The following is a 26762-nucleotide window of genomic DNA, read 5'->3' as shown; positions in this document are numbered from 1 at the left end:
ATTTAACATTTTAATAGTGAATATTGTTATAATGAATATAAAACTATCAATAATTTTCAAATTGAATAATTATAACATTTATTGAGTAATCTAATTAAAAAGTGAAATTAACACAAATAATTAATGAAATTATGGTAAATGAATGATAAAATTTATGGATAATTGTATGTTAAGGATAAAATATGATGAGGGAGTACAAGTTCCAAAATACAGGCCTATTATTACCTCTGTACAATTGTTCCTTTTGCTCTCTTTATAAGACAATGCTGAAGACCCTCCTTTTATGATTGAGTGTAATTTTTTTAAATTATAAATATATAAGTTATGTAACATATTAGTGTAGTTCACAAATGCCAGTTACCTTATGTAAGGAACGGAGACCTTCTCAAGTAACCATAGCAAACCTTGGCCACTGGTGCCAAACAAACACACTAGTTATTTCTGCACTATTACTTCTATCATGTTTAAGATATTAAAATATAATTTATGAACATAAAATTAATATTTTTATATGTATTACAGTTCATTAAAATAAATAATGATCATGCAAAAGTTTTTATTTATGATTACAGTCTGTGAGATAATGATACTCTGTGATATGATACTCTGTGAGAACAAAAACCTTCCCTAAACAATTACAATTATATCAACTCAAACAGTAAGACTTTTATGAACTCCAATGCTGAAAAATTTAATGGAATTCTAAACACTACATTTTTTTAAAAAAAAAATCTTATATTAAAAAATTATACATTTACTTAATTATTTAGGTCAAAATTTTATGATTTACATTTCTATTTATCTGCTACTGATTAACGCTTTTTCTTTAAAATGGCTTCTGTTTTTCTACACCTTTTGGCCTTGGGGGAGAATATATTTCAAGGTCCCCTTTGGCGAAAATTGGTGGTGTTTTTTTTTTTTTTTTTTTTCCCTTTCCTCTTTACAAGTGAAATGGCATCCAATGCAATAAAACATAAAAAAATTATAATTTAACTTTTTTTATTTATAATTTAACATTATAATTTATATTTAATCTGCACAGTACAAAAATGAAATATTGACTTATCGTATTTATCGTAATTTCTGTGTTTCTGGTGTACGGCACACAGATTTTCTTAACTGCATCCAAAAACTGTTTAAAATTATCTGAACTAGGATCTGTATATTGCGATCACCAACATAAATTCACAAAGGGTAACATTCAAAAACATCCTCCATAGTGCCAGACTTTCGGTGGCATTTTTTTTTTAAATTCCTTTTTATTACACCCCACATACTCTCAATAGCTCCAGTTTCCGGATCCTTAAATGTCATTGTGTGATTTACTAAGAAGTCAACAATGCCATTTAAACCTTCATTTACATACCAATTAATGCTCTCTTTCCCATTCATTCCAAATTGTACAGAAGCTTCAAGTTAATCTTACAACTGGCACCCATTTTATGGTATAATGCACAAAATAAGCAACATACTTCCTAACTGACCTCCAATACAGAAATAAGTCCTCAGAAATATTCTCCTAAATTTCAAACTCAGCACTATCACACATTACAATCAATCACGTCATAATAGAGTTTCCACAACCTACACTGTAAGATACTCATTAACCATAAATAAAACAACAACTTGGTGATGAATGTAACAACAATTTAGCAATAATCCAAGGGGTACCTCAAAATACAGACTACCTGGGGGGATATGTAAGAAACATTAAAATTATGTAAATTATAATTTAAATTAGCAATGGCCCTTTAATTCTTAATTTTAACTTACATCTATGTGCACTTCATTATACACTGGTCATCTAAATTAAAGGGCAATGTAACTAAGTTAATGTTGCAACCAATGCCCAATACTGTAACTATCAATGTTAATTAAATATAATTGAACATTACACTTTCATGCATACATTAGTGCCAGAAATATGCAAATTCGGTGATTGACAAATGTGGTGCATAATGGACGTATGCTGGAAGTCTGGTCTGTAGAGTTGTTTAAAGTAGTGCTTCTCAACCACCGGTCCACAAGAAATATTTGCCAGTCCGCGAAATATCCAGCTATGTGTCCAAAATCCAAAGTGTCATCGGCCGACAATCGATATTACGACAGCAACTACATTCCAATAACAATAGTTTACTAGCTTAGTATTTATTTATGTGGAAAAATTGTGCCAATGGGTCGAATTACTAAACTTACCAGTCCGCGAGAACATATCGAAATATTTTACCGATCCTCAAAGTAAATCCAGTTGAGAAACACTGCTTTAAAGTGAATGTGGTTTCTGAGAGTGATGAGTATTCAGTAGTTATGGATCAAAGGCATCATTTAAGTGAAGATCAAAAGTGGCAAATAATTAGTAGAATAGAGGATTGACTGATTTGAAGATCCTTCAAAGTGACATTCAAGAGTTTGGATGTGCTTTTTAAGCACTGGATCAGTCGACAGATAGCCTGGTCAAAGAGCAACAACTGCATCAAAAGACCATTTCCTGTCAAGTTGGCTCGAAGAAATCACGAAGCGACTACACGAGATTTGGTTTTAGACCTTCAGGCTGCCACAGGACTTGGAATTAGCCTTTCTACTGCTGCATGAAGGCTTAACGAAGTCAGACTGCATGTAAGAAAACCAATAATTTGTGTCCCACTCACTTTAGCTTTCAGAAGGGCCCGTTTAAATTGGTGTCATCTTTATGTTCAATAAAACTGAGATGAATGGGCCCAAGTATCATTTACTGACGAGTCCAGATATAGTCTGAACAGTGATTCTAAACATGTTTTGATCTGAAGAGAGGAATAAGCATGCAACTTGCCTTCCCCTGTCCATGAGATATCCCGTTTTCACAACCACGGTTTAATGGTTTGGGTAGGAATCATGACAAATGGCCGCACCTAGCTGCATGCCTTTTAAGTGGGTTCTATACCTACTCGGAGATATATGGAAAAAGGTCTTAGATCCCCAATTTTTGCTAATGCACAACAACGCTCAGCTGCACCCAGCTTATGTAGTGTCAGAATACTTGCAAACAAAAGCTATCATAGCACGTCAAATTCCTCTCCGTACCCACCCACTCTAGGAGCTGAAAAGTGCACTTTCAGAAGAGTTATTTGCACTTTCATAAAATCTGAAGTCTATGACATCAATATGTGAGGTACGCACATTTGTCAGACATGACCATACACCATATTAAAGAAAAAAATTTCCTACAAGATATAACTTAATTTTTCCACTATTTTCCAATTTCCATAAATTTGGTTTTAACTGAAGATTCTGCAAATAATCAACTGCCAAACATCGTATTTTAACTAATGCTTTTGTACAAATTTCTATTAATAATTTTTCATCAACTATCAGTTGTATTTTATATCTGTCGTTATACTTTAATTTTCCACAGTGCACTTCAGCTTTCATATTGCATTCTTTTCTGCCAATTTTTACCACAATAGCACACTTTTGCAAACTAAATTTCACTTTGTATTCCCTAGGAGATAATTTACTTTATTTAATACTATGTTGAATTATATAAATAAATATATATAGAGAGAAGAGAGAATTTTAATCATCTAACAAGACAGGATGAGCTTTAAAAAACATAGTAATGCATTAGTGCACTATTAATAGTTTTTCACAATAAAGACAATTGAAAAAAATATTTTAAATTTCCTTTACATATTGCTACAAGTTGAAGTAATACATTTAATATTTATAATATAGAATAAAAAGCATCAAAACCTTCTTATAGCACTTGAATAAACTTTTAAAAGAAAATAATAAACTCGTTTCATACTTGTTTAGCCCATATAATGGAACCAGCAACAGGTGGCAAATCTCGAACTCTGCTCATCCTGCAAGCTTTACTTTGTGGGTACTGGACTTTGAATTTTTCATGAAGCGCAGCAATATCATCCTTTACTCTCTGAATAAGCTGAGTCTGATATTCCCGAATGGCCCCTCGAATATGAGGTCTCACAAATAAAGCATTGAATCGAGAAAATATGCGGAACATTTCATTTGCATTTTTTGCTGTGCCTAGCTGATCTCGAAGTCTAGCTGTGATACGTGTTTCAACCCTATCAATTCTTTCTTCATATCTGGAAATATGTATAAATATATATATATTAGAAATTTTGAAAATATTAAATTCTCAAACTACAGTTGTGCTTCTTATTACACAGATACACACTCGGCTTATTCTGAAAATAACAATAAATACTGGATAAAGTCATTTCTGTAATATTCAGCAAAAAAAAACACAATAGGCTGGCTTAGGTTTTGAATAAACTCAATTTCAAGGCAAAAAAAAAATTTTGAAACATTTACAACCATATACGTTTAAGTGACAACCTTATTCAAAAGAAAAATAGTTTGAATAAACTATAATTAATGTTTGCTATAAAAAAATTCTATAACTCACTCAAATAATAATTAAGAATTTTTGTGCTAAGCAAAGTAAACAGTAGAAATGACAAACACTTGCAAAGCATGTAACTGGTATACAAAAAATACAAATGATGAATGAAAATGAAAGAGAATATCATAACTTAGAAATACTTAATTTGGTTAAAATTAGCTTTCAATAATATATTATGTATTTCAAAAAAAAAAAAAAAAAGGCTATATGTATGTCAAGATACAATTCAAGTAAAATAAACTAATCATACTTTCTGATTATTCACATCACCACTTACAACATGCAGTACAATTGCTTTTTTTTTCCCATATTTTTTAATACACACATGACAACAACCAAGCTATGCATGTATGTATTAAACATATGTTTGAGTACATATGGAATTACATACCCCTGGAATATTATTATTTCACTGAATATCTACTGCCTATAAAAACGTAAATATCAGACATACAGGTTTTCGTTTTCCCTCAAAATATTTGTATTGTTTAAAATATTTCTTTTTATTATTATTTTGAGTGAACAAGGTTTTATGGAGGTGAGAATCCTGAGATCTGTAACAAGTGACTACAACCATTGTTAAACAAAATCAAGTTTAAATTATTTGATCACGAACTGGAGTATGAAATTAAATAGTGCAGAAAGAAAAATATGAATCTGACTAAAAAAGCAAGCTTTCACAGAATCCCCTGCATACTGTGCTGTCTTTTAATATTAATTTTGAATTTATGTTGTTAAATAGTTTTTAGATAATGTGGCATGTGCTAATTATGAATTTTTTTTCAGCACTGCACTCTAACTTAAACAAAACTCATAAATGGTTTGTTTACTTTGAACATCATAAGCAAAGAACATCAGCCATGAATAGGAAGATTTTAAAAAGTAAAATAACTTTGTCATTTTAGTGATTTCAGTGGTAGATATAGTTTATTTATACAAAATTTTCAATTGCATTTTTACAAAAAAAAAAAAAAAAAAAAAAAAAATTCTAAAAAAAAAATATTTTAATGGACTAACTACTATATATCACATATACACATTATTCTGTAGCTATTGTTAGCCATAAATAAATTACATATTAATAAAACTCTCTACACACCTTCTTAGAGATGCCTCCCATGCATCTGTGCCTTCTTTTGATAAATCTAGTCCATCTACTTCTTTAACATTTTCATAAGCCAGATTTACTTCCTAGAATATACTTTTCATCAATAAACAACAGTTATGGTACAGAACACTCCTTAAGCTAAAAAAATCAAAAGTAAAAAGAAAATGCACCTCAATGGCATTAACATCAGCAGCATCAAGAGAATCGGTCTTTGACTCAGATGAATCTTCAGTTACAGGTGTTCCAATTGATTGCTGAGGCCTAGGCACTACAGAAGGTCTTAAAACACGAACAATTACAGTGCGAAGCTGTTCATGCTGTCTCCTAAATCTAATAAAAAAAAAGTATGAAATTATTATACAAAATACTAAAATTATAAAAGGCTCCAATGTTCTTAATTCTAATTAATAAAAGATATTTCATTGTTTGTCTTATAACAATCATAATGATAAGCGCAAACAATTTTTTACAGCAGAATAAACAGCTTTTAGTACAATAAATGCACAATAAATTTGTTACTTTTCATGCATGATATTATATTATAAAATACAATTAATTACTAATAACACTAAGATATATAAGACATACTTTCTCATTTGCTCCATTCTGCTTTGCAACTTTTTATGTTCTGGACTCACACGCCATATCATTTTCAAATGCTCATCCCTCTTCTTTTTCACAATATCTCGTAATAACCCTTGTAGTTTATCATACTCATCATCCCAAGTGCTAAAAACTTCAAAACATGCATTTAAAACCTATTAAAAAAGAAAGAAAATATGCTCAATTCAAATTAACTGAAGAGATTTGGTCTTAATTTTGTTACTAAACTTTGTACTGGCAAATTACTTCATTAACACTGATTTATATCATTTATTTTTATACATTCAGGATAAAAAATAGATTTGATAATCTTAATTTTATGAGGTGTTAAAGCACAGTAGGTAATTTTCATAATAACAATGTACGATGGAATGTAAAATGCAGAAATAAACAGCAGTTACGCATAGTTAATTAACAAAATAATATTTAAATTCCTAAAATTAATTAAATAACAAATTTTTAATGTTCTTTACAATAGAGCATTTCAGATTCAGGAGATCACTGTGTAAGCTTATATATTTGAGACTCCTTGCATTCCCTTATTTTCTAAGCTCTTGGTAGTTTGAATTAGTAACTATTGATCATGCTCTATCATACTGAGAAGAGCTATACGAGAATTTTTGTAAAATATTCCAGAACTGCAAAATGTTTTTTTTTTTTTTTTTTTGTAAAATAAATTTAATCAAACCATTATCGGTTATATATGCATTCAAACCACTATGATCCCATATACATGCAACAATTTTTTGCTGTTAGAAATGGGATTGAATGTCTGTGATAAGAACAATGGATGAGCAACTAAGACAGTTAGAGACAATCTTTGTTACATTCCAAAAAGAGATAAAAGTGGGACAAGAAAAGATGGAAGGGGCCGTCAAGTCAGTTCAAGAAAAGACTGAAGCAGGTCAGAGAGATTTAACTGAACCATCCTTAATAACACCTTGCTCATGATTTCCAGAAACCAAGAGAGCTGGAACTAGAACCTACCTCAGTTCTTACTGGCCTACTGTAACGGTGCCCATGAAACAACCAGATACTCCCTATCCCAGACGCTCTTTATCATGACCTTCATCTGCCTTGTGATCTGCTGTTTGTTTGCCCTCTGGATGCACCTTCATCCCCTAAGGAGCTTCAACCACGGTTTGAAGTGATGCTTAATTTTCACAACAGCAGTCAACTTGGGATGGTGACGACGAAGACCTTATATGGCATAAGAGTCACAGAACATGGATTCAACATAGGTGACAAGGTGTGGTTATGGAGTCTGATTCAATAGAAAGGACTTTCTCCTAAACTATCATCCAGAACAATCCTTACACAGTCCTAAATAGGTTGAACAATGTTGTAGTTCAGATCTCAAGTCATCAAATTCTAAGCCTAAAGTAGGTCATTACAACATGCTAGCCACTTACTGTGGCCACAGTACATAGTATGTAGTGTATACAGTGCTCGACATTGAAAATGCAACACCAAGGAGTGATAAAAAATTTATGCAAATTTTAGAGTAGACATACATCACCGAGTTATGCGAATGATGTGAAATGCGCAGCTCTCCAATGCACGTGAAGCAAGATATAAGGAAACAAACGTGCAGAATGGGCAATATTCGAATAGTTATTTCTGCCAGACGAATTACCAAAGAAAGTTGGTTTTTGTCCCGAAGGATATGTGTAATAGGAGAGAATGTCAGGCCACCATCAACGAAGGCATTTCCAGCAGACAGACGATTTTACGAGGGGTAGGTGATCGGACTGAGAAGGGCGGGTTGGTCCTTATGTCAAATCAGCTGATACCAAAATGGATGTGAGCATGGTGCAGACTATGGCGAACATGGTTGGAACAAGGAAATGTGGGAAGAAGGAGGGTCCCGCAAGTCACTTGCAACCGTGATTCTGCAGCATGTGCAAGATACCCTGGATGTTCCCGTGTCGACCAGAACCATTTCCCGTCGATTGGTTGAACGTGGCCTGCACTCACGGCATTAAGAAGACTGCCATTGACCCCACAGCATAGACGCCAACATTCAAAATGGTGCCAGACTGGAGCGATGTGGATGACAGAATGGCAAAACGTCATGTTCTCAGATGAGTCACGCTTCTGTTTATCCGGTGACAGTCGCCGCATACGTGTGTGGCGTCTACGTAGAGACAGATCTAATCCAGCAGTAACTGTGTAACACCCCACCACGCAACAACATGGCATAATGGTTTAGGGCGCTATTGCCTACGATTCCAGGTTACCTGTAGTTCGTATTCAGGGCACTATGACGGCCCAACCGTACTTGGATAATGTACTGCGGCCGGTGGCAATCCCCTACCTTCAGGGGCTGACTAATGCACATTTTCAGCAGGATAACACCCAACCACACAGTGCTTGCATCTGCCAACATGCTCTGCAAGGTATACAGATGCTTCCCTGGCCACCATACTCTCCTGATCTTTCATCAATAGAACATGTGTGGGATGTGATTGGACGCCGTTTGCAGACTCTGCCCTCGTTCCGAAGACAAACTGTGGTAAATGGTTGAAAGGGAATGGAGAGCCATCTCTCAGGACACCATCCACACTCTTATTGACTCTATGCCTAGACGTGTTTCTTCGTGCATTGCTGTCCATGGTGGTCCTACATCCTACTGAGCCGACGCCGTTCTCGCTCTGTATTCTGACTAATCATTTTGAAATAAAGATCACTTATTGCTGCTTGCTGTCTCTGTCTTTTTTCCAAATTTCATCACTTTCTGACCCCCTCTTCTTGGCTTTTCATTTTCAATGTCGAGCAGTGTATAACGTAAATAGTATACTAAGATGTAGGCATATTTGTTTCTAAATTTGTAAACTTATATTTTATTAATTTAGCATTTGATTTGTTTTATGTCATTTATTGCAATTATTGCTTAACTGCTTCCCTTACAAAATTTTTTGAAAAAAATTGATAAAAATAATCACATTTTTTTATTTTATTATTAAATACAACGAAACAAACAAATCAAAATATGTAGGTTTTAAGTTGAATTTTTAATTTTTTGAATGCGTAAAAGCAGTGGAGCAACGAGCATAACTGGCACCCGGAGCAAAATACCTTTTTGGTGCACCCCTCCTCGAAAAAAAACACAGTGATATGATGAAAATCTTGTTTGTAGACCATTTGGTGCCCCTCTACAAGCGGTGCTCGGGACATCATACACCTCCTTGCCATCCCTCGCTACGCCACTGTGTAAAAGCATTGTGTAAAGCACTTCTACTGGAGTTTTAATATTAGTTTACTATCCCGAGTTATCTCGGGCAAACGAAAAAAAGTTTTACCGCTGGAATCTCTTTCACGGGAGCCCAGAGTACACTGTCTCATTGGATTTGATTTTTTTCCCCCATCTCTTTAAAATCACTACCTGAAAAATCATCGCTGTTGCTATTTTACATCATCGCCTCTATTTTTTTTTTTTTTTCCAATGCATGTATCCTTTTTTATAATTACCAATCCACAAGGCGACATATACTATATAATAGGGAAACATGTGACCAGTCCCTCCAAAAGAACCGTGCAACCAACAAAATTTGGCAAATTGCCAATCAAAGCTGAATACGTCCTTTCATTTCCTCCAGGATGAGTAAAACCGTGATAAAACAAATCGTACTAACAAACTCTGCTTCACCCTCTCTGGTTCGTATATACTGCAGTTAATTGTTATTCACCATGGGATAACAATTAACTGCAGTATATACGAACCAGAGATAATCGGGATAATCAGGCAAGCGGTTAAGAACTGAATTGCTTTCTCTTAGTTTAAGTACACTTTCATGTACAGGGATAGTACTGCACAGGATGTGCAGTCCTTGCAAAGTGCCAATGTTATGAATTTTGTACATATAATAACAACAAAACAATACTGGGCTCTCCGGGACTCGCACCATGTTCAAAGCGGTGTCTTGAACCAGAAGTTTGAATTGGATGATGGAAAGTCGCTACAGTGGCAGCTAATATTTCCAAGATCTCAGACATCCTTAAAGAATTACATAGCAGTCCAACAGGAAACCATTTTGGAATAACAAACACTTTGCATGGAGTTTGAGAGCACTTCTACTGGAGTAACAGAAGAGATGATGTGCAAAAGTGGCACCAGTCTTGCAATGTCTGTGCAGGTCATAAAGAACTGAAGAAATGTAGATGAAGGAAGCTGAAACGATACATCACTAAGTGGGATGAATGGTATTCTATTCTTGATCAAGATGCTGTTATGGCAACAGAAGCAATGATAAAGACTGGAGTTCTAGGTTCAGAGTGAAACATCAGTTACATTCCAATCAAAGGAAGAAATTTTAATTATTATGTAATTATCAAATTCTGCAAGCTACTCGGCATCTGCAAAACCCAAACCACAAATTTACATCAGTCAGGCGAAATGGTAGAGAGGTTTAACCAAACTATCCTTAAAAATATCTTGTTGATAATTTCCACAAACCCACAGGACTCGGACCAGATGTTACCACTGGTTTTACTGGCCTATCATAGTACTGTCCACGAGACTGCTGGCTATAACTCATTAAAGATACTCTTCAGTTGTAACCTTAATTAATCTGCCTTATGATCTCATGTTTGGGTACCCTCAAGATGCACTTTCACACCTGAGGAGTACATCCAAGATCTACAGCACGGTTTGAACAGATGCATAATTTTGCACAAGAGTAAGTCATATTGGCAATGGTGAAGATGAAGACCCCAATACGACACGAGAGCTACAAGACATCAATTCAATGAAGGTAACAAAGTGTGGTTATGGAATCCAATTACATAGAAAGGACTCTCTCTTAAACTACAGTCACCTTGGGATGGTCCCTACACAGTCCTAAACAGGCTGAATGATGTTGTAGTTCGGATCTGTAAGTCATCGAACTCCAAGCCTAAAGTCGTTCATTACGACAGATTAGCTCCTTACTATGGCCTTAGTACATAGCGTATTTATAATTGGAAATGGTATAAGACAGGGATGGGTAAACTTTTTCGGTTGCAGGCCCAAAATCAGAAAAAAAAAAGTTTGGCGGACCAAGATAAATTTTTTTTAATTTTAAAAACAATATACAAATATTATAATTTAAATATGTTAATAAGATAAATGAAATTGCGATTTCATTTTTAAAAGTTCATTACAATAAAGTTCATTCCTTAGTTCATTACAATTGGTGAGTAAGATGTACTGATTCTAAGAAATGAGGCTAAATGCTCATCTATCACTCTACTTCTGAAATAATTCTTTCACTGTTGAAAACACTTGTTCACACATATAAGATGAAACGAACATAGCACTGATTTTCTGGGCGTGATATATTTAATTTGGGAAACTTACTTTCGATAATCATTTGTAAAACTCTAGCTTTGGCATATTCACAAACAACTGCTTGAGATGATTGTTAGATTGCAAATCAATTAATTCAAGCTCCAAATCTGACCTTACATTAAAAGGCATGGTGAAAATATCTAGTTACGTCTGAATGGCACTGAAATCTTGAAATCTGTGTTTGAACTCAAAATGCAGTTTTTTCAAGCCATCTTCATAATTCTTAAGCTTCTCTTCATTTACTGAGAGTATTGAATTTAACCTCAGGAAATGAGGCAAATCGTTCTTAGCTAGCTGCACAGCAAACAGATTAAGTTTTAGTTTAAAAGCTTTGAGATTGGCCCATATAGTGTCAATAAATTGATTTTTCCTTTGCATCTTGACATTCAAGTTGCTCATATGACAAAGAAGATCTGTAAAAAATACAGTCTGAAAGCCAATCCGTATCTTCTACCATTTCGCACTCCGCAGAACACTGTTTCTCAGGGAAGAACGCCACAATGTCATCTTTCAGCTGCAAAACTCACTTGAAAACACATCCTGCAGTAACCCACCTTACTTCCGTGTAATACAGTACATCAGAGTATTCGTATTAGACGGACTGAAGAAAATCTCAAAGCCCACGAGATTGAATAGTATTTACAAGCTTCACGACTGCATCAAGCACGGATTTTATATTCAATGCAGATTTACACAGAGCATCTTGATGTATAGCACAATGTAGAAAAACAACATTGTTTCTGGGATAGTTTTGATTTAAGAGTCCAAGAAATCCAGATTTTTTACCTGTCATATTTGGTGCTCCATTGATCATAATATTACATATATTTGTTATAGGCACTTTCATAGTTAAAAGCTCTTCCTGAAAATCACTAGAAATATCACATCCCGTTGTAGCTCCCTTTAAAGAATGCATGCACTGCAGTTCCTTGGTAATGTCAAAGTTCTCATCAACATCTCTTATAAATAATACTAACTGAGCAATATCATTTATATCAGTGCTTTCATCCATAGCTATGGAGCAAAATTTAAACTGGCCAATCTTTGACTGTAATTTCAATGTCAAATTTTTATCGATGTCTTCGATTCTAGAAGGTCACCGTTTTTCAAGATAAGCTTACAATCTCAAAATAATTTTTCTTGTCTGGACATAAAACATCACAAACTTGGAGCATGCATTGTTTAACGAACTCCCCATCACTTAGAGCTTTATTATTTTTAACAATACTGTATGCTATAATGTAACTTGCATGTGTAGCTGCTTCTTGCTACTGTCTACCTTCTTGAAAAAATTTTGTCAGCCTGATAATTTTTTTTCAAAGACTTTCTGCATTTTGTTTTCTTTCATATTCAGATATTGCTTCGTAATTGGAATTCTTATACTTAGATGTGAAATGACGAGAAACATGGTATTCTTTGAAGACTGCTACAGCTTCACTGCAGATGAGACACACTGGTTTATCTTTTACAACTGTAAAAATATATTTCCAGGTCTATTTATCATTAAAAGCACGGCATTCTAAATCAACTTTAAGGTTTTTAGTAGCCATTTTGGGGTTGAACTATTTTATGAATAACTCAAACAAGCACTAGCTACACTATACTTTTTTTAATAATTTCACCACTATTCACAATGATGCTATATTTTTTCTGCAATCTTTCCATATGCAATCAATAATATTAGAACTTGTGAAAAAAAAAAAAAAAAAAAAAAAAAAAAAAAAAATAAGCCAGAAGCTTAAAATGCACAGTCTGCCACATGTGAGGTCTAATTCACTTATATTAGAACGATTCTTGGTGCCAATCTACAGCTATAACTAACAAAGAACTTCTGCTTTTTAACACTTTACCGATTGAAAGCTGTCTGTACTTGCTATTTCCGCCAATTTATGTTTTGTAAAACAAAAATAGAGAAAGTACAAAGATCGTCAGTCCTTTGAAAAAAAGGAAGAAAAAAAGTAATATTTAAACAAAATAGAAAAGGAGATAGATATATAACATATAAATATATAGTTCTTTTAATTTGCCTTCGGACCGGCAAATTGAAATTCTATCCGCAGGACGGATAGAGTCTTCCAGTGGGCTGTAGTTTGCCCATCCCTGGTATAAGACCATGTCAATAGTTACCAATCTTTATGACTATTGATCTTAATTGACTATCCTGGATCTTTATAATTATTCATCATTGGGAAGAGGGCAATGTTACAAATTTTATATATGTAAATAATTTTAATAAAATTGTATGTATTGTAGTACCTCTTGTATAACATAACACAAAAGTCTTTAGAATGTAAAGCATCGCTGGAAAAATAACAGATTACAGAGATCAGTCCCTTTACATTGAGATAAATGGCTATATTGCCAATTTGGTGATTTAGCGCCAAACTAACAATGATTTTAGTGGCTAATTTTTAATTACCACATTTGACTACAAATTTCCAAAAGTCACCAAACTTGATGACATTTTGATCCAATCCCTGTGTAACTGTTGTCCAATCCTTGTGTGTGCATTCAGCCTTATGTAACTTTAACCACATCTGGCCCTATGTAGCTGTAGCAGCATATGCCTTTAGAAAACTTCAAGAAATCGAAGCTAATAGAAATTTCTCTGGCAGACAGAGGAGACTATATATAACTGAAGAGCATATGAGTTATGTTATGCTCAGAGTACTGAAAATTCAGAATATTGAGAGATCAGCATGCGAGCTTATGCAGTTGAGCCTCTTTGCATTCCTTTGGGTTTAATGTTCTTAGTAGTTTGAAATGGTAACTACTGATTGTGCTCTGTCATACTGAGAACAGCTGTACGAGTACTTTTAGTGAAAAGTTACTTTTTTTCAAAAAACAAATTTCATCAAACTTTTATCAGTTATGGTATGCATTTAATCCACTATAAACCTGCATGCACATGTATATTATTGTAAAGTTATGTAAATATTTGCTTTTATTTGATTATGTTTTAATTTTCTTTTTCCATTTTTACAATGTTACAAATTGTTTTCATTTATTTGACTATTTAGTACATTTTATATACAATAATTTTAGCATGTTGTAAGGTATATCCTAATTTTATAACAGTTATTTTAAGTTTATAAACCTTTCCTATCTCTTTTAGCTTCAGCTCACAATTCCTTACCAGAATAAGTTTTTAGAACTGTGTTAAATGCAAATGAGAAGAAGAAAGTATTTAAGTTCCACTGACTTCGAGAGAGACAGGATTCCTGAACAGGGCATGTTTGCCTTTTGACTACATCTCTCTAACTGTTACTAAGCTAGGCCGTATTAAGTGCCTTTGATAGCTTCGCTGGCTAGTTTAATGTGACGGGCCAACTAGGTTAGAATTTGTGGTAGCTTCAGCTAAATCTCTTTACTTTTTCATTAGATAGTTCTTATTGCTTACATTTTTAAGTTAAGACAAAGTGGAGGCTTTGGTGTACGCTCTGAGAAAGGGGCTGACTGCATATTTTTATTTGGATCAAATAGAGGGTAATTAACCCTTCTTGAGTTTACATTTCTGTTCTTGGACTTAAGCAATTATTCATTTGGTAGTTCACAAAGTTCCTGAACACTTAGTTTAGTAGAATTAAAGGGGAAGAACACTATAATGTATGTTTGTTTAATCATATTCACGTGCACAGATTGTGTTTATAAATGTTCCTTTCCTGTATAGCATTATAGATCTTGTAATTCTAAAATGATTAGTATTTAAATTGTGAAAATAGTTAAATTAAATGTCAATATACAAGCAGAAACTCTCCTTACAGGCCTCGGGAACCATTTCTATTGTTAAGCTGACAGCATTTGGCAAATACTGCCAACTTGATAACTATCCAGAAGTTTCCAGAAAATGCACTTTCAAAAACCTAATAGCAATTCCCCCTCCCCAAATCTCCCAAAAGACCAGGCAACCTTATGATTGGCAGACTGTGATGAGCTATGAGACCAGGCAGACTGTGATGAGCTGTGGAAGTCATTTCAGATTACTGTTATACGACTAGAGTTTGAAATTGTGTAACTATACTGAGTTATTGTACAGAGATTAAAAATTTAAAGTTTATTCTGTGAATAACATTTGTGATTTAAGACATTTGCATGCGAGCGAGTTTAGGATAATTTCAACTCTGTTCTCGTTGAGAGCTTTTTACAGCTGTTTATTTTCCTGTGTGCTATTATTTACTCTAACAAAGTATACATTTCTTCCTGCTCATCTGGTACATTTATCAAAGAGATCTTGACATATCCATAATTTGTAAAAATACAAAAGATAAATTAAAATACAAAGGTAAATTTAAACTCACTTTTTCAAACTCCTCAAAAGGAATATGCATTAATCTTCTAGTTCCTAGAACCTATGCAAACAACATATATATATATATATATATATATATATATATATATATATTCAGATAAAAAGTAAACATATCAAAATCTATGTAACATAAATATAAAGTATGAAAGTATAATATGTATAAAAAAGTACTGAATTAACACTGGATACCTTCAACAACTGCGATTTCAAGTCCCGTGATATTGCTTCAACCAAACGTAAAGCTCTCTGTATGGGGTACTTAGTACTACGGATTTTTCTCAAATGAAAGAATATTGCTCCTAATGCAGTTCTAATCTTGTCTAATTCAGTTGCAGACAGTAAATCATTCAATGGGAAATCTTTCATAAGTGGATTGTAATCATTCACAGTAGCCAAAGCTTGCTTCAAACCTATAATTGAGTAAAATATTGCAAAACAAAAAGCACAGGAAATAGCAAAATACTGTGATTTTATTTCAATGTAATTTAATTATCTGTATTAGCAAAATACACTCGTAGCTTTAAATGCTACAAAAATATTTATGTACAAAATTTTCCACAGCATTTTCTTCTCTGATGATGTACCATTAGTGATCACACATAAAAAAAAGTCAAAATTCTTCATAAAAGCCTGCCTAGATTAACACACGACAGAAAAAGACATTTAAAAGTTATAATATTTTATGCAGCTTCCCATTCAAATACCTCTTGATGAATGTTAACACTTTGCAGGCTTCTGTCACGATGGCGTGACTTTTGCTCGCCAACAGTTATCGCCCACTGTCGCGCTGGCGTGACTTTTGCTCGCCAACAGTTATCGGCCGCTGTCACGTACGCGTGACTTATTTTCGCCAACAACGATGCTTCAGATCGACGTTTGTATACATAGACATACTATAGCAAAACATTTGACGATCAGGAAACATTGGTTTCAACTGTTTTCCTCTCCCAATTCACCAGACTGTCTATTATTGAAATCTTTTTTCATGGACGCTTGTTTTGTTAGTTTGAGACTGTCTTTCGCTGCCTTCAAATATCGGAAACTTACGTTAGATTTAAAGATATCTTTCAGAATGCTCTTCGATGAGGAAATATATGCTGATCTGTTATCAGAAGATGATAATTGCTCTAATAGTGAAAGTGATTCGGACAGTGGGAGTGATATAATTGTGAGACGATTCAAAAATAAGGGAAGACCAATAATTAGTGAATCTGAAAGTGATGAAGAGAATTCTGTGGCAAATGATTGGTCAGAAGTTAATTTTAAAACTAACTTTCATGCTTGCCTGGAACGGTTTGGGTTACAGGTACCATACACACCAGATATATTATCAAATGTGGAATGGTTCAATGGGGACGATTTATTTAATTTGTTTGCCACACAAACAAACTTATATCATAATCAGCAGAATAATGATAACAACAATGCATCAACAAAGAATAAAGTTTGGATTGATACAAATGTTGTAGAAATGAAAAAACTTTTGGGGCTTGTTATCCTAATGAGAATAGTAAGAATACTTATGCCAAGGAACCAATTTCGGCAGTTGCGGAAGTATTGGCACTTCAGTAATAATGAGCATTGCCAAGAAAGGCTTGATAAAATAAAACCAGGTTACTCATACCTGGTAGAAAAGTTTCAAAAAAATTATAAACCCGAGAAAGAATTATCGCCGGATGAAGGTGTCATTCCATGGAGGGGCAGGCTATCTTTTCGTACATATAATCCTGCAAAAATTATAAAATATGGAATTTTAGTCCGTATGGTGTACGAGGCGACATCTGGTTATATATGCAATTTAGAAATATATTGCGCGCAAGAAAAATCACTAATTGCGACAATATTATCCATGCTATCGCCATATTTAAATTCATGGCACGATGTATATATGGACAACTATTACAATAGTGTAAAGGTTGCAGAGGAGTTACTAAAGCATAAAACAAACATGTGTGGCACAATTAGAGTAAACAGAGGAGTGCCAAATTGTTTAAAATCTGCTACATTGAAAAATAAGTCAATGGAATTTCGTAGAAAAGGGAAAATTATGGTACAAAAATAGAATTCGGTCAAAAAATTGATAATGATGATTTCTACGATACATTCAGCAGACATGGTCGAATGTGTGAGTACAAGAACCAAAAGAAGTGCATTAAACCAATTTGCATACAAGAGTATAATAAATTTATGAAAGGTGTTGATCACGCTGATCAATACCTATCATGTTATTCCTTACTTCGCAAAACAAAAAAATGGACCAAAAAAAAAAAAAAAAAAAAAAAAGGGTATCTTATAAACTGTGCATTACTCAAGGCGTTCCAGATATACATAAAAAATTCTGAAAATCCTATTAGATTCAAACAATTTTTACTAAACCTTGCACTAGCATAGATTAATGGGAATGAAGAGGAGCAACAATCAAGATCGGTCGGTTGCTCAATTTGATAAAAGATCGCCAAGGTTTGATCCACCAGGCAGACTTACTACGGACATGAGAAAACATAGTATTAGTGATAATGGGAGAATTCAAAACCCGCAAAGAGCCTGTAAAGTCTGCACTGCCACCAAGAAAAGAAGTTACACTGCATACATGTGTTCTTCCTGCAACGTTTCTCTGCATGTTGGAAAATCTTTTCAGAATTATGATACTAAAAAGAACTATGGATCCTAGGAGTTAAATTTTTTAAATAAAACATTTTAGTACTAATTAAAAACTATAATAGGAATAAAAATAGTGTAACAGTTATTTTAGTGCTTTCTTTAATAATAATTATATACCAACTACTTATGTTTCAAAAAATTGCGTAAATATCACCATTGGCAAGCAGTAGAACCGGCATGAACTGGCGGCAGCGTAATGGCGCTTCGATAAATGCGCGGCCCACAAAGTGTTAAGCTAAAATATGCTTCTCTTTTACTTTTAAATCAGAGAATCAGGTGATGTTTAATGAACGGAATTTTTAAAACCTGAAACCTATAAATTATTATTAATTGTGATCCACACAAAATCCATACTCTATATCTGATAAATGAATACTTTTATTGTAAACAGAAGAGCATAATTATATTTAAATGAATTTTAACACACAGGAATAGGCTTTTATTTTTAAAATGAAACATATCTGATCTGATTTCCTTCTTTTCATCTGAGAGTCTGACTGATTCATCAATTTGAGACTAATTACTATACTCTATTAACTTGTAGAGTTCCTCACTCTTTTTGTCTAAAGTAAATGTCGAGGAACCTAGTGAACTTGTTAGCAACTTATTGCTAAGTTCAATAAGGGGGGGGGGGCGTGGCACGTAATGAATTGGAAGTTGATCTGTCAGCACTATCCTTATCTTCACGGCAGATGTTTTTATTTTATTTGGCTTATAATTCCTTACTAAATGTAGTATTTCATGTCATGTACTCCGTCTTTGATATGATTTAAAGCAATTATAGGACTTGAACAGCGGAACTTTGTAACTAAACAAGAAATTATGTCTGTTTAATAGAATTAAAGAGAAAGTATTATCACATGAAAGGAAGCAACTTAAACAACTTACATTGAAAGAAATGTTTAATAAAGTAAACAAATAAATATTAAGCTTTTTTTGTAAATTTTGATACCCTTTAGATCATAATTGTTCTTTATTTCATAAATTACGGTTTCATATTTTTAATTTTGTAATTTCTGCATGTCATCTTACCAGATTTAAACTGATGATCTATAATCCGGAAAAATCGATAATCCGGAATCGCCGAAGTCCCGACGATTCCGGATTAATGACTTTTAACTGTATATATATATATATACATATATATATATATATATTTAATTGTTTCCATTAAATTATGCAGTAAATTAATCTTCTTTCATGCGATTCAAACAAAAGCTAATTTTATAAAAACTTTATTTTTTGATTTTCTTTAGTTTCTATTACATGTTATCAATGAAATTATTCAATTGAAAATTAATTTTTTTTAAATGGATAACCATTTTTCACTTTTAATAATTCTCATATTATTATTATCTTTCGAAAAATTACATTATTTTTAACTTTATATCAAAATTTATGCATATTATCTGAGGGGGAAAAAATCTATAGAGTATCATGGATAGTGTACTTGCATTTTCTCTATTTCATGCTGGTATACAGTTTTTCCAGTCAAATTTGTGCTATATAGCTTCTGAATGATTTGACTTAATGTAATTTTATTACTAACAGCAATGTATGTTTGACTTTTTGCAAACAATTTTTTCTTTGATTATTTACCATATCTGGGATGCGTTCAATCTGGACACTTGCATGTTCGATGCTTGACTGTGCATGCAGCTAGATTTTAAAATAATTCTCTAGCATACCGAAATATTTTTCTATCAATCTTGTTTTAAAGGGGGGTGAAAAGCATTTGTTTTATAACCTGTGAAAACCATAAATGTAATTATATTAATAAAACTTATTAAAGGATTTTATTTTATATTTAATCTGACAGATTTTTTCTGCCTATTTAGGTTTTATTTTTCTTTCCATATTTCTACTTTCTAAAATGGCTCAAGGTCAAGTTATCCAACTAAAAGCTTATAATCCAAATGTCTCCCCCTCCCCCCAAAGATGCTGAGATATTATGAAAGATGTTGATGGACCCCCAACACCAATGAAAACAAACCTGAATATGAAAACAAAAGTGATACACATACTTTAGATCTAGCTGAAGAATGGGATCAAAAATCTAACACTGTACAAAGAAGTTTTCTTCAAAAAGTGATCAAGAAAGTGAGGGAAAAATTATAAACTATGACTATTACACTGGTAAAGATAAAATATTGAAAAGGGGAAAAAACTACATTTTTGCAGCATGTAGAAAAAAAACAGCACAGAATACTTTAGTATGTCTGCCAGGTGTCATGGAATCTGCAAAACAAGCCAAAACTAATCTTGAAGGCTGAAACTGTTTCTTGGAAGAAACAATGGCTATTGTTATCTTTGTTCAGATTTCAAATAAATGAATAGTAAAGATTATGTCATAATGCTCTTAGAGATGCCAAATGTATAGGTCTTTTTTGAAATAAAGGCATTTATATGGCTGACATATCTAGTAGTTGTACTGCATAGTAATAGCCCAAGTTTAGAAGAATTGTATTGAGATAATGGCCATTAAGTTAAAATGTTTCCTTCAGTAATGAATTTAAAACAGTGCAAGTTTACTCTTCTTTGCATCTGTTTTGATACTTATGATTAGAAGAACAAAGAAAACTTAACAAGCTTGCTGCTATTAGCAAAATATTTACACTAGTATTCTCCTGGACCAAATATAATTATTGACCTGATGCCATTTGGTATTAGAAGATAACTTTTATTCAAACACTACATTCCTTCAAAACAAACAAATGCAGAATTAAAATGTTTCACTTAGTACTCATATTATACATGTATAATTTGGAAATACAACCTGGACAACAATCTGGGAGACAATTTTAAATGAGCTTAAACCTACTGATATCAATGAATGACAGACTAAACTAATATATATAATACTGACTATAACAAAAAAGCAAGTAACTCACTGACGGATATTGAGTTTGCTCAGCTTCTTCACATTAAAAACTTATCATATACTGACAAACTTAAAAAAAAAATAACACCTTATTTTATCACTACTAAATATAGACACGGAAAAAAAAAAAAGTCTATCTGGATATCAAAAAGATGCCACAATAATATCATATACTCTGAACTATAACAATATCTAATGTGCACTTCACTTAATTTAGTCAACTAAGTATGCAAATTTCAGTGTACAAAGAAATGCTTGGTCCTAGCTATTCAAAGTGCTGTTTACAATGTTAAATATAAGTAGCATTAATGCACAAGTCCTGTCCTGGAGAATGGAAATGAAGTTCAAAAAAAAAAAAAAAAAAAAAAAACTCTGATGAGGCCAGAGCATGCATGACATCCTGCCAATTCCATGTTTAAACATGGATTTAACAAAGTTTTAAAGATAATTTTAATTTTATCACTTCAGGTTGATAAGTTGTAAATAAAACTTAATTTGTTTATAAACCTTATGGTACAATGCTAATTATAAACATGAGTCATTTTTATTATTCTCCTATACAAACAGTAATGGTAATTATACATGTTTACGTATTCTCATGCATTGATGTGAAAATATAACACTGATTATAGTATATTCTCTGGTCATATAATGTTTCAGATTCAAAATCAATGAGTTAACAATCACAAAATTTTTAACAGCAGCATATCTTTAGAATTCCAGATAGAATGTTAAGTGTTGCTATACATTTTGTTTTATACTGGGAATATTATTTACATTTACTATATTATTTCTTTAAAAATAATAGAGTGAGAATATTTGGTGGCAGCATCCATTTACATGAAAGTAATTCAAAGCCGAAATGAACTAAAATTGACGATAGAGGTTAATATATTTAATTTCATCAGAACAAGAGCTCATCTTCCCAATGAGCTAATTCTCATTACATTTAGAATAATTCCAAGAATATATTTAATATTTTTAAATGTAACACATTGTTCTCAATAACAACTGCTACTTTAAATACTAAATTTGAGAAGTTTTGGATTACCTGATAACATTTTTCTTTTACAAACATCTGTTCAGAGCTGAAAATAAAGTATCACTTTCTGTTTATTTATTTTAGCCAAAATAAAATAAAATGTGTTGTTCTCATCGATATAAAAATCTTGAATAGTAAAATTGATAAGTTTCGGATTATATATTAATATTGTTTTTATTATTATTATTATTATTATTATTATTATTATTATTAAGAAGTGTTATGGGGTTCAAGTAAAGTACCCCTTCTGGTTATCCATTAAAGGCAATTATGAGCTTCCTGTAAAGTATTATTTCCAGTACTACAATTTTACCCAAAATCTAATCAACTCTTTATATGGATGTAGAATATTAAATACATAAAATGTAAATTTTTTAAAATCCCATTTAAGAATTATCGTGAACAACAAAAAAAAAAAAAAAAAAAAAATGTCACACAAATACAGATAACATAGTAAAAATATTTTTTAAAGTATTGTGGGGACCCTAATTCATGCTTATTCACTCAAAACTCACTAATAAAACATAATACCCTTACTTATGTACATATGTTGGCTGTTTATAGTATTCAAGAATTTCTAAAAAAGGACACTTGTGTGTTATTGCAACCACTTTAGAAGTTGTCAAATTTTCAAGATGTTCCAAACTCAGGGAACCAAGTACATAACCACTATTTAGGCAACCATAGTCATAATAATCCTCTAGCCAAGCAACATCGTCATTCTCATATGTGTTCCTTTCGTTTTATTCCAAGTTCCAATAGTTTTTAGAGACAAACATGATATTTTTTGTCTTAAAGTAAATTTTAAAATTTGTGCTTGTGGAATTTGCCAACAGTGAAAGAAACTGAAGCAAAATTCTCGCAGAAATATCAACTTTCTTCCTCAAATTCTCTAAAAGATATAATGAGATGCATACATAGTCAGTGTTGAAGTTTGATCGATGTTGAATTTCTACACTTCACTGTTTTTTTAAGTAATAATAGATTATTGTGTACTCAAGAAGAAGAAAAGCACACAAAAAAAATTACAGAAAGATCTGGAGGTAAACATGTTTCATTTTTTAATACATCATATAATCCTTATTTAATAATTAAAATTTGTATTTTAAATTTTATCTAACATATGTTGGAATTTATATCTAATGTATGTTGACTTTTCATATGTTGATAACGCTTGTCAATGAACACTAATTATCGATACTTTGAAAATCCTTTTTTAAAAAGTCACAAAAACCAGCAGCTTGCACCTGATAAGTAACTTACATTTTCATGCGTAAAAAATTGTCAAATTGGGCCACAGTGGTTCTGTTAATACATACACACTAAAAATAGTGACAGACATTTATCCCTTCAGCAAAGCCAAGAAGTTTCTACATGTTTCTTGGGCTCATAGTCCTGCTAATACAAGCAGGCCTTTATGGGCTTCAAGTAAAGTAACACTTCTGGTTGTCCAGTTTTAAACAAAATCTAATAAATTCTTCATATGAATGTAGAAAGCTTAAATACAGAAATGGAAAATATTGGAAATTTCATATAAGAGTGATGGATGAAAAAATTGTCACACACACATACAAACAGATATTCTAAAAATAGTAAAAACATATTGTATTGTAGGGACCCTAATACTTGTTCATTGAAAACTCACTATCAAATTTTTAGACCAAAAACATTACCTCCCTTACCTATATTTACAGTACAAAGTCTTTAATCCAGACATCCATAATCCACAATGATCTATAATCCGAACCTCAAAACTACAAACTTTCTGCGCATGTGTAGCGCTTACGCATGCGCATAATACCTTTACGCATGCACATAATACATTTACGCATCCATGTTTAATATATAACAGATGGTATAAGCTAGGCTAAAATTATCTAATTATCTATTTCAGTTAATGTTGCAGATTGCGTTGTTCCTTAATCTTCTAATTTTATCCGGCTTATTATTTTTTGCAGACTGTTAGAGCAATTTTATAAAAAGTAAGTTTGAACTTTCGATTATGTCAAAGAGAGTTTCCGATTCTGGAGCTGCTAAATGATCTACAAAGCGAAAGCATGTTTCGATGTCCATCAAACAAAAAGTGGAATTTCTGCAAAAAATGGATAAAGGCATGAAGAAAGTGACACAGAGGTGAAAACGAAAAAATTTCGATTGATAGGTTAGTCGGTATTCTCGGCACAGCAATTACAGGACTTGAACAGCGGAACTTTGTAACTGAACAAGAAATTATGTTTGTTTATAGAATTAAAGAGAAATTATTAGCACATAAAACGAAGCAACTTAAACATTTTACATTGAAAGAAATGTTTAATAAAGTAAACAAATAAATATTAAGCTTTTTTTTTTTTTTTTTTTTTTTTTTTGTAAATTTTGATATCTATTAGATCATAATTGCTTTTTATTTCATAAATTATGGTTTCATATTTTTAATTTTATAATTCCTGCATGCCATCTTACCAGATTTAAACTGATGATCTAAAATCCAGAAAAACCCCTAATCTGGAATCGCCGAAGTCCCAATGAGTCCGGATTAAAGACTTTGTACTGTATATGTTGATGGGAAGTAACAGTAAAAGCATGTAATGAGGACCCTAATTTGTGCTTATTTGCCAAATCTCACTATCAAATTTTTCTACTGAAAATATTACCTCCCTTACCTACGTATGTAAGTTGACTGGAGATAAAACTATGCTTATTTTTGAAACAGTTGAGTAGGAAATTAATATCCAAAGATATGAGTGGAAATTTTCCTTTATAATCTCCAGAAAAACAGCAGCAGTTTATTGCTATTGCACCAGCAGTCAAAGTTTAAGCAAACGAACTGGAGGCCATAACTTCATCAAAAAAAGGAAATGTTATGTACCTTGCAGAAAAAATAGAAGACTCCTCCACACTGAAGTACTTTTAAGTACTCCTGCACATTGCCCCCTCCCAAAAAAAAAAAACTGCAAATCCTGTATGTACAAAAAAAAAAAAAAAAAAAAAAAAAAAAAAAAATAAGAAAAAAAACTACAATATTTGGAGCATGCAACAATGAATTGTAAAATTATTTTATCTCAAATCTCAAATTTCAATGTCGATAAAACAGAGTAACAGCAATCAAAAATTTTCTTTTAGTTTTATGACTTTATTGCTTTTCGAATTAATATTTAATTTCTGTAATTAATGCACTGTTTTATGCATAAGATTTTATTCTGAATAAATAAAAACACATTGAACTCTTAACTTTTGTACTTCAAAAGCCTACAGACACTTTTTAAAGATACTGCTAGCAGTAAGCAACTGTATATATACCTATGTTTATGCTATAGCAATATTTTCTACATTTATCTGATATTTTAACAGCCTTCAGTACATACTGCTCATATACATATTTTTTTTAATTAAGAAAATTCTCTCAAAATCATATCTAATTAATCTTAAAATGGTGCCTGTTTTACAAACTTAATGTTCTTCTATATTCATTCAGGTCTAAAATTGCAATTATTACTTCATGCAAAAACCAATTACATACTGTTACGAAATGGACATATGTGGTAAGATAGCTTTCCCCGCAAAGCAAATTTAGGGTTGCCATAAAATGGTAAAGGAAGGAAGGGTTGCTCCACTTGGCGAGAAATCACCCATTTGGGAACAAAATTGGGGATATGCCAAGGACGGATTGAGAACCTTCTGGAACAAATTCTAATTGGTTTTGTCCAGAATGTTCTTGAACACAAGCCAAAAGATACATAAACCCTGCTGGTACACGGAGAATCAGTCAGTTAGTATTGAGTTAGAGTCTCGAGTTAGTCAGTTCGTGTGGAGTCAATCGAGCTGACAGCCGGAAAACAATACCGAGCGAGTCGTTGATCGCATCGAAAGAGTCTCTTAGTGTATCGTGGTTAGCGCATTGTTAAAAGAGTGTGTGGAGCTCCAGGAGCAACTGAACCAAAGAGTCGGGAGCTGTGCTCTGTGTGTCGTCGATTGCGAGTCTCGAGAGTATGCGGAGTTCCAAGAACGACTGAGCAGAGTCGGGTGCTGTACTCTGGTGCTTTGCAGTGAAGCTGTCTCCACTGTTATAGCCTGATGACCTGAAGGCTATGTCGTTGAGTTTCAGCGTGTTTATAGGAGATATTCGACGACTGTAAAACGTGATTTTTAAGCTGTCCTGGAAATACTGGCAAATGAAGTATGGTTTGATACTTTATCAAGTGCTGTCATAATTATTCACTCCAAATCCTCACAACGTACATTCATCCTTTCACGTATGAACGTGAAAGAAGAAAATAGCATAACAAGTGGTGTCAGAAAATAACACAACAATACTTCACAGTTATTCTTTTATACTAATATTGCTTACTTATTTAGTATAAATATACCTATAAAATGAACACATTTATTTATCACTGAACATTTATTAAGATATCAGAAATATG

At 32.6% G+C, this 26762-nt stretch overlaps 1 protein-coding gene across 2 annotated transcripts in view; it reads right to left on the bottom strand.

Annotated features, from left to right (window-relative positions):
• Dhc64C (dynein heavy chain, cytoplasmic) overlaps positions 1-26762 on the bottom strand; it is a 289295-nt gene that overhangs the window by 250998 nt on the left and 11535 nt on the right. For both annotated transcript variants that reach the window (XM_085817195.1, XM_085817194.1), the window contains exons 6-11: positions 15947-16167; positions 15747-15797; positions 6105-6274; positions 5687-5846; positions 5508-5599; positions 3785-4088 (exon numbers count right to left, since the gene is read on the bottom strand). In XM_085817195.1, coding sequence (XP_085673321.1) covers positions 3785-4088; positions 5508-5599; positions 5687-5846; positions 6105-6274; positions 15747-15797; positions 15947-16167 — 998 coding nt within the window. The remainder of the gene's footprint in view (positions 1-3784; positions 4089-5507; positions 5600-5686; positions 5847-6104; positions 6275-15746; positions 15798-15946; positions 16168-26762) is intronic.

Source organism: Stegodyphus dumicola, chromosome 5 (assembly GCF_044657685.1).
Source record: "Stegodyphus dumicola isolate Sdum_Otavi_A_Nest chromosome 5, ASM4465768v1".
NCBI lineage: Eukaryota > Metazoa > Arthropoda > Arachnida > Araneae > Eresidae > Stegodyphus > Stegodyphus dumicola.
The sequence above is the reverse complement of the archived record's forward strand: the minus strand, read 5'-3'. Positions and strand labels throughout refer to the sequence as shown.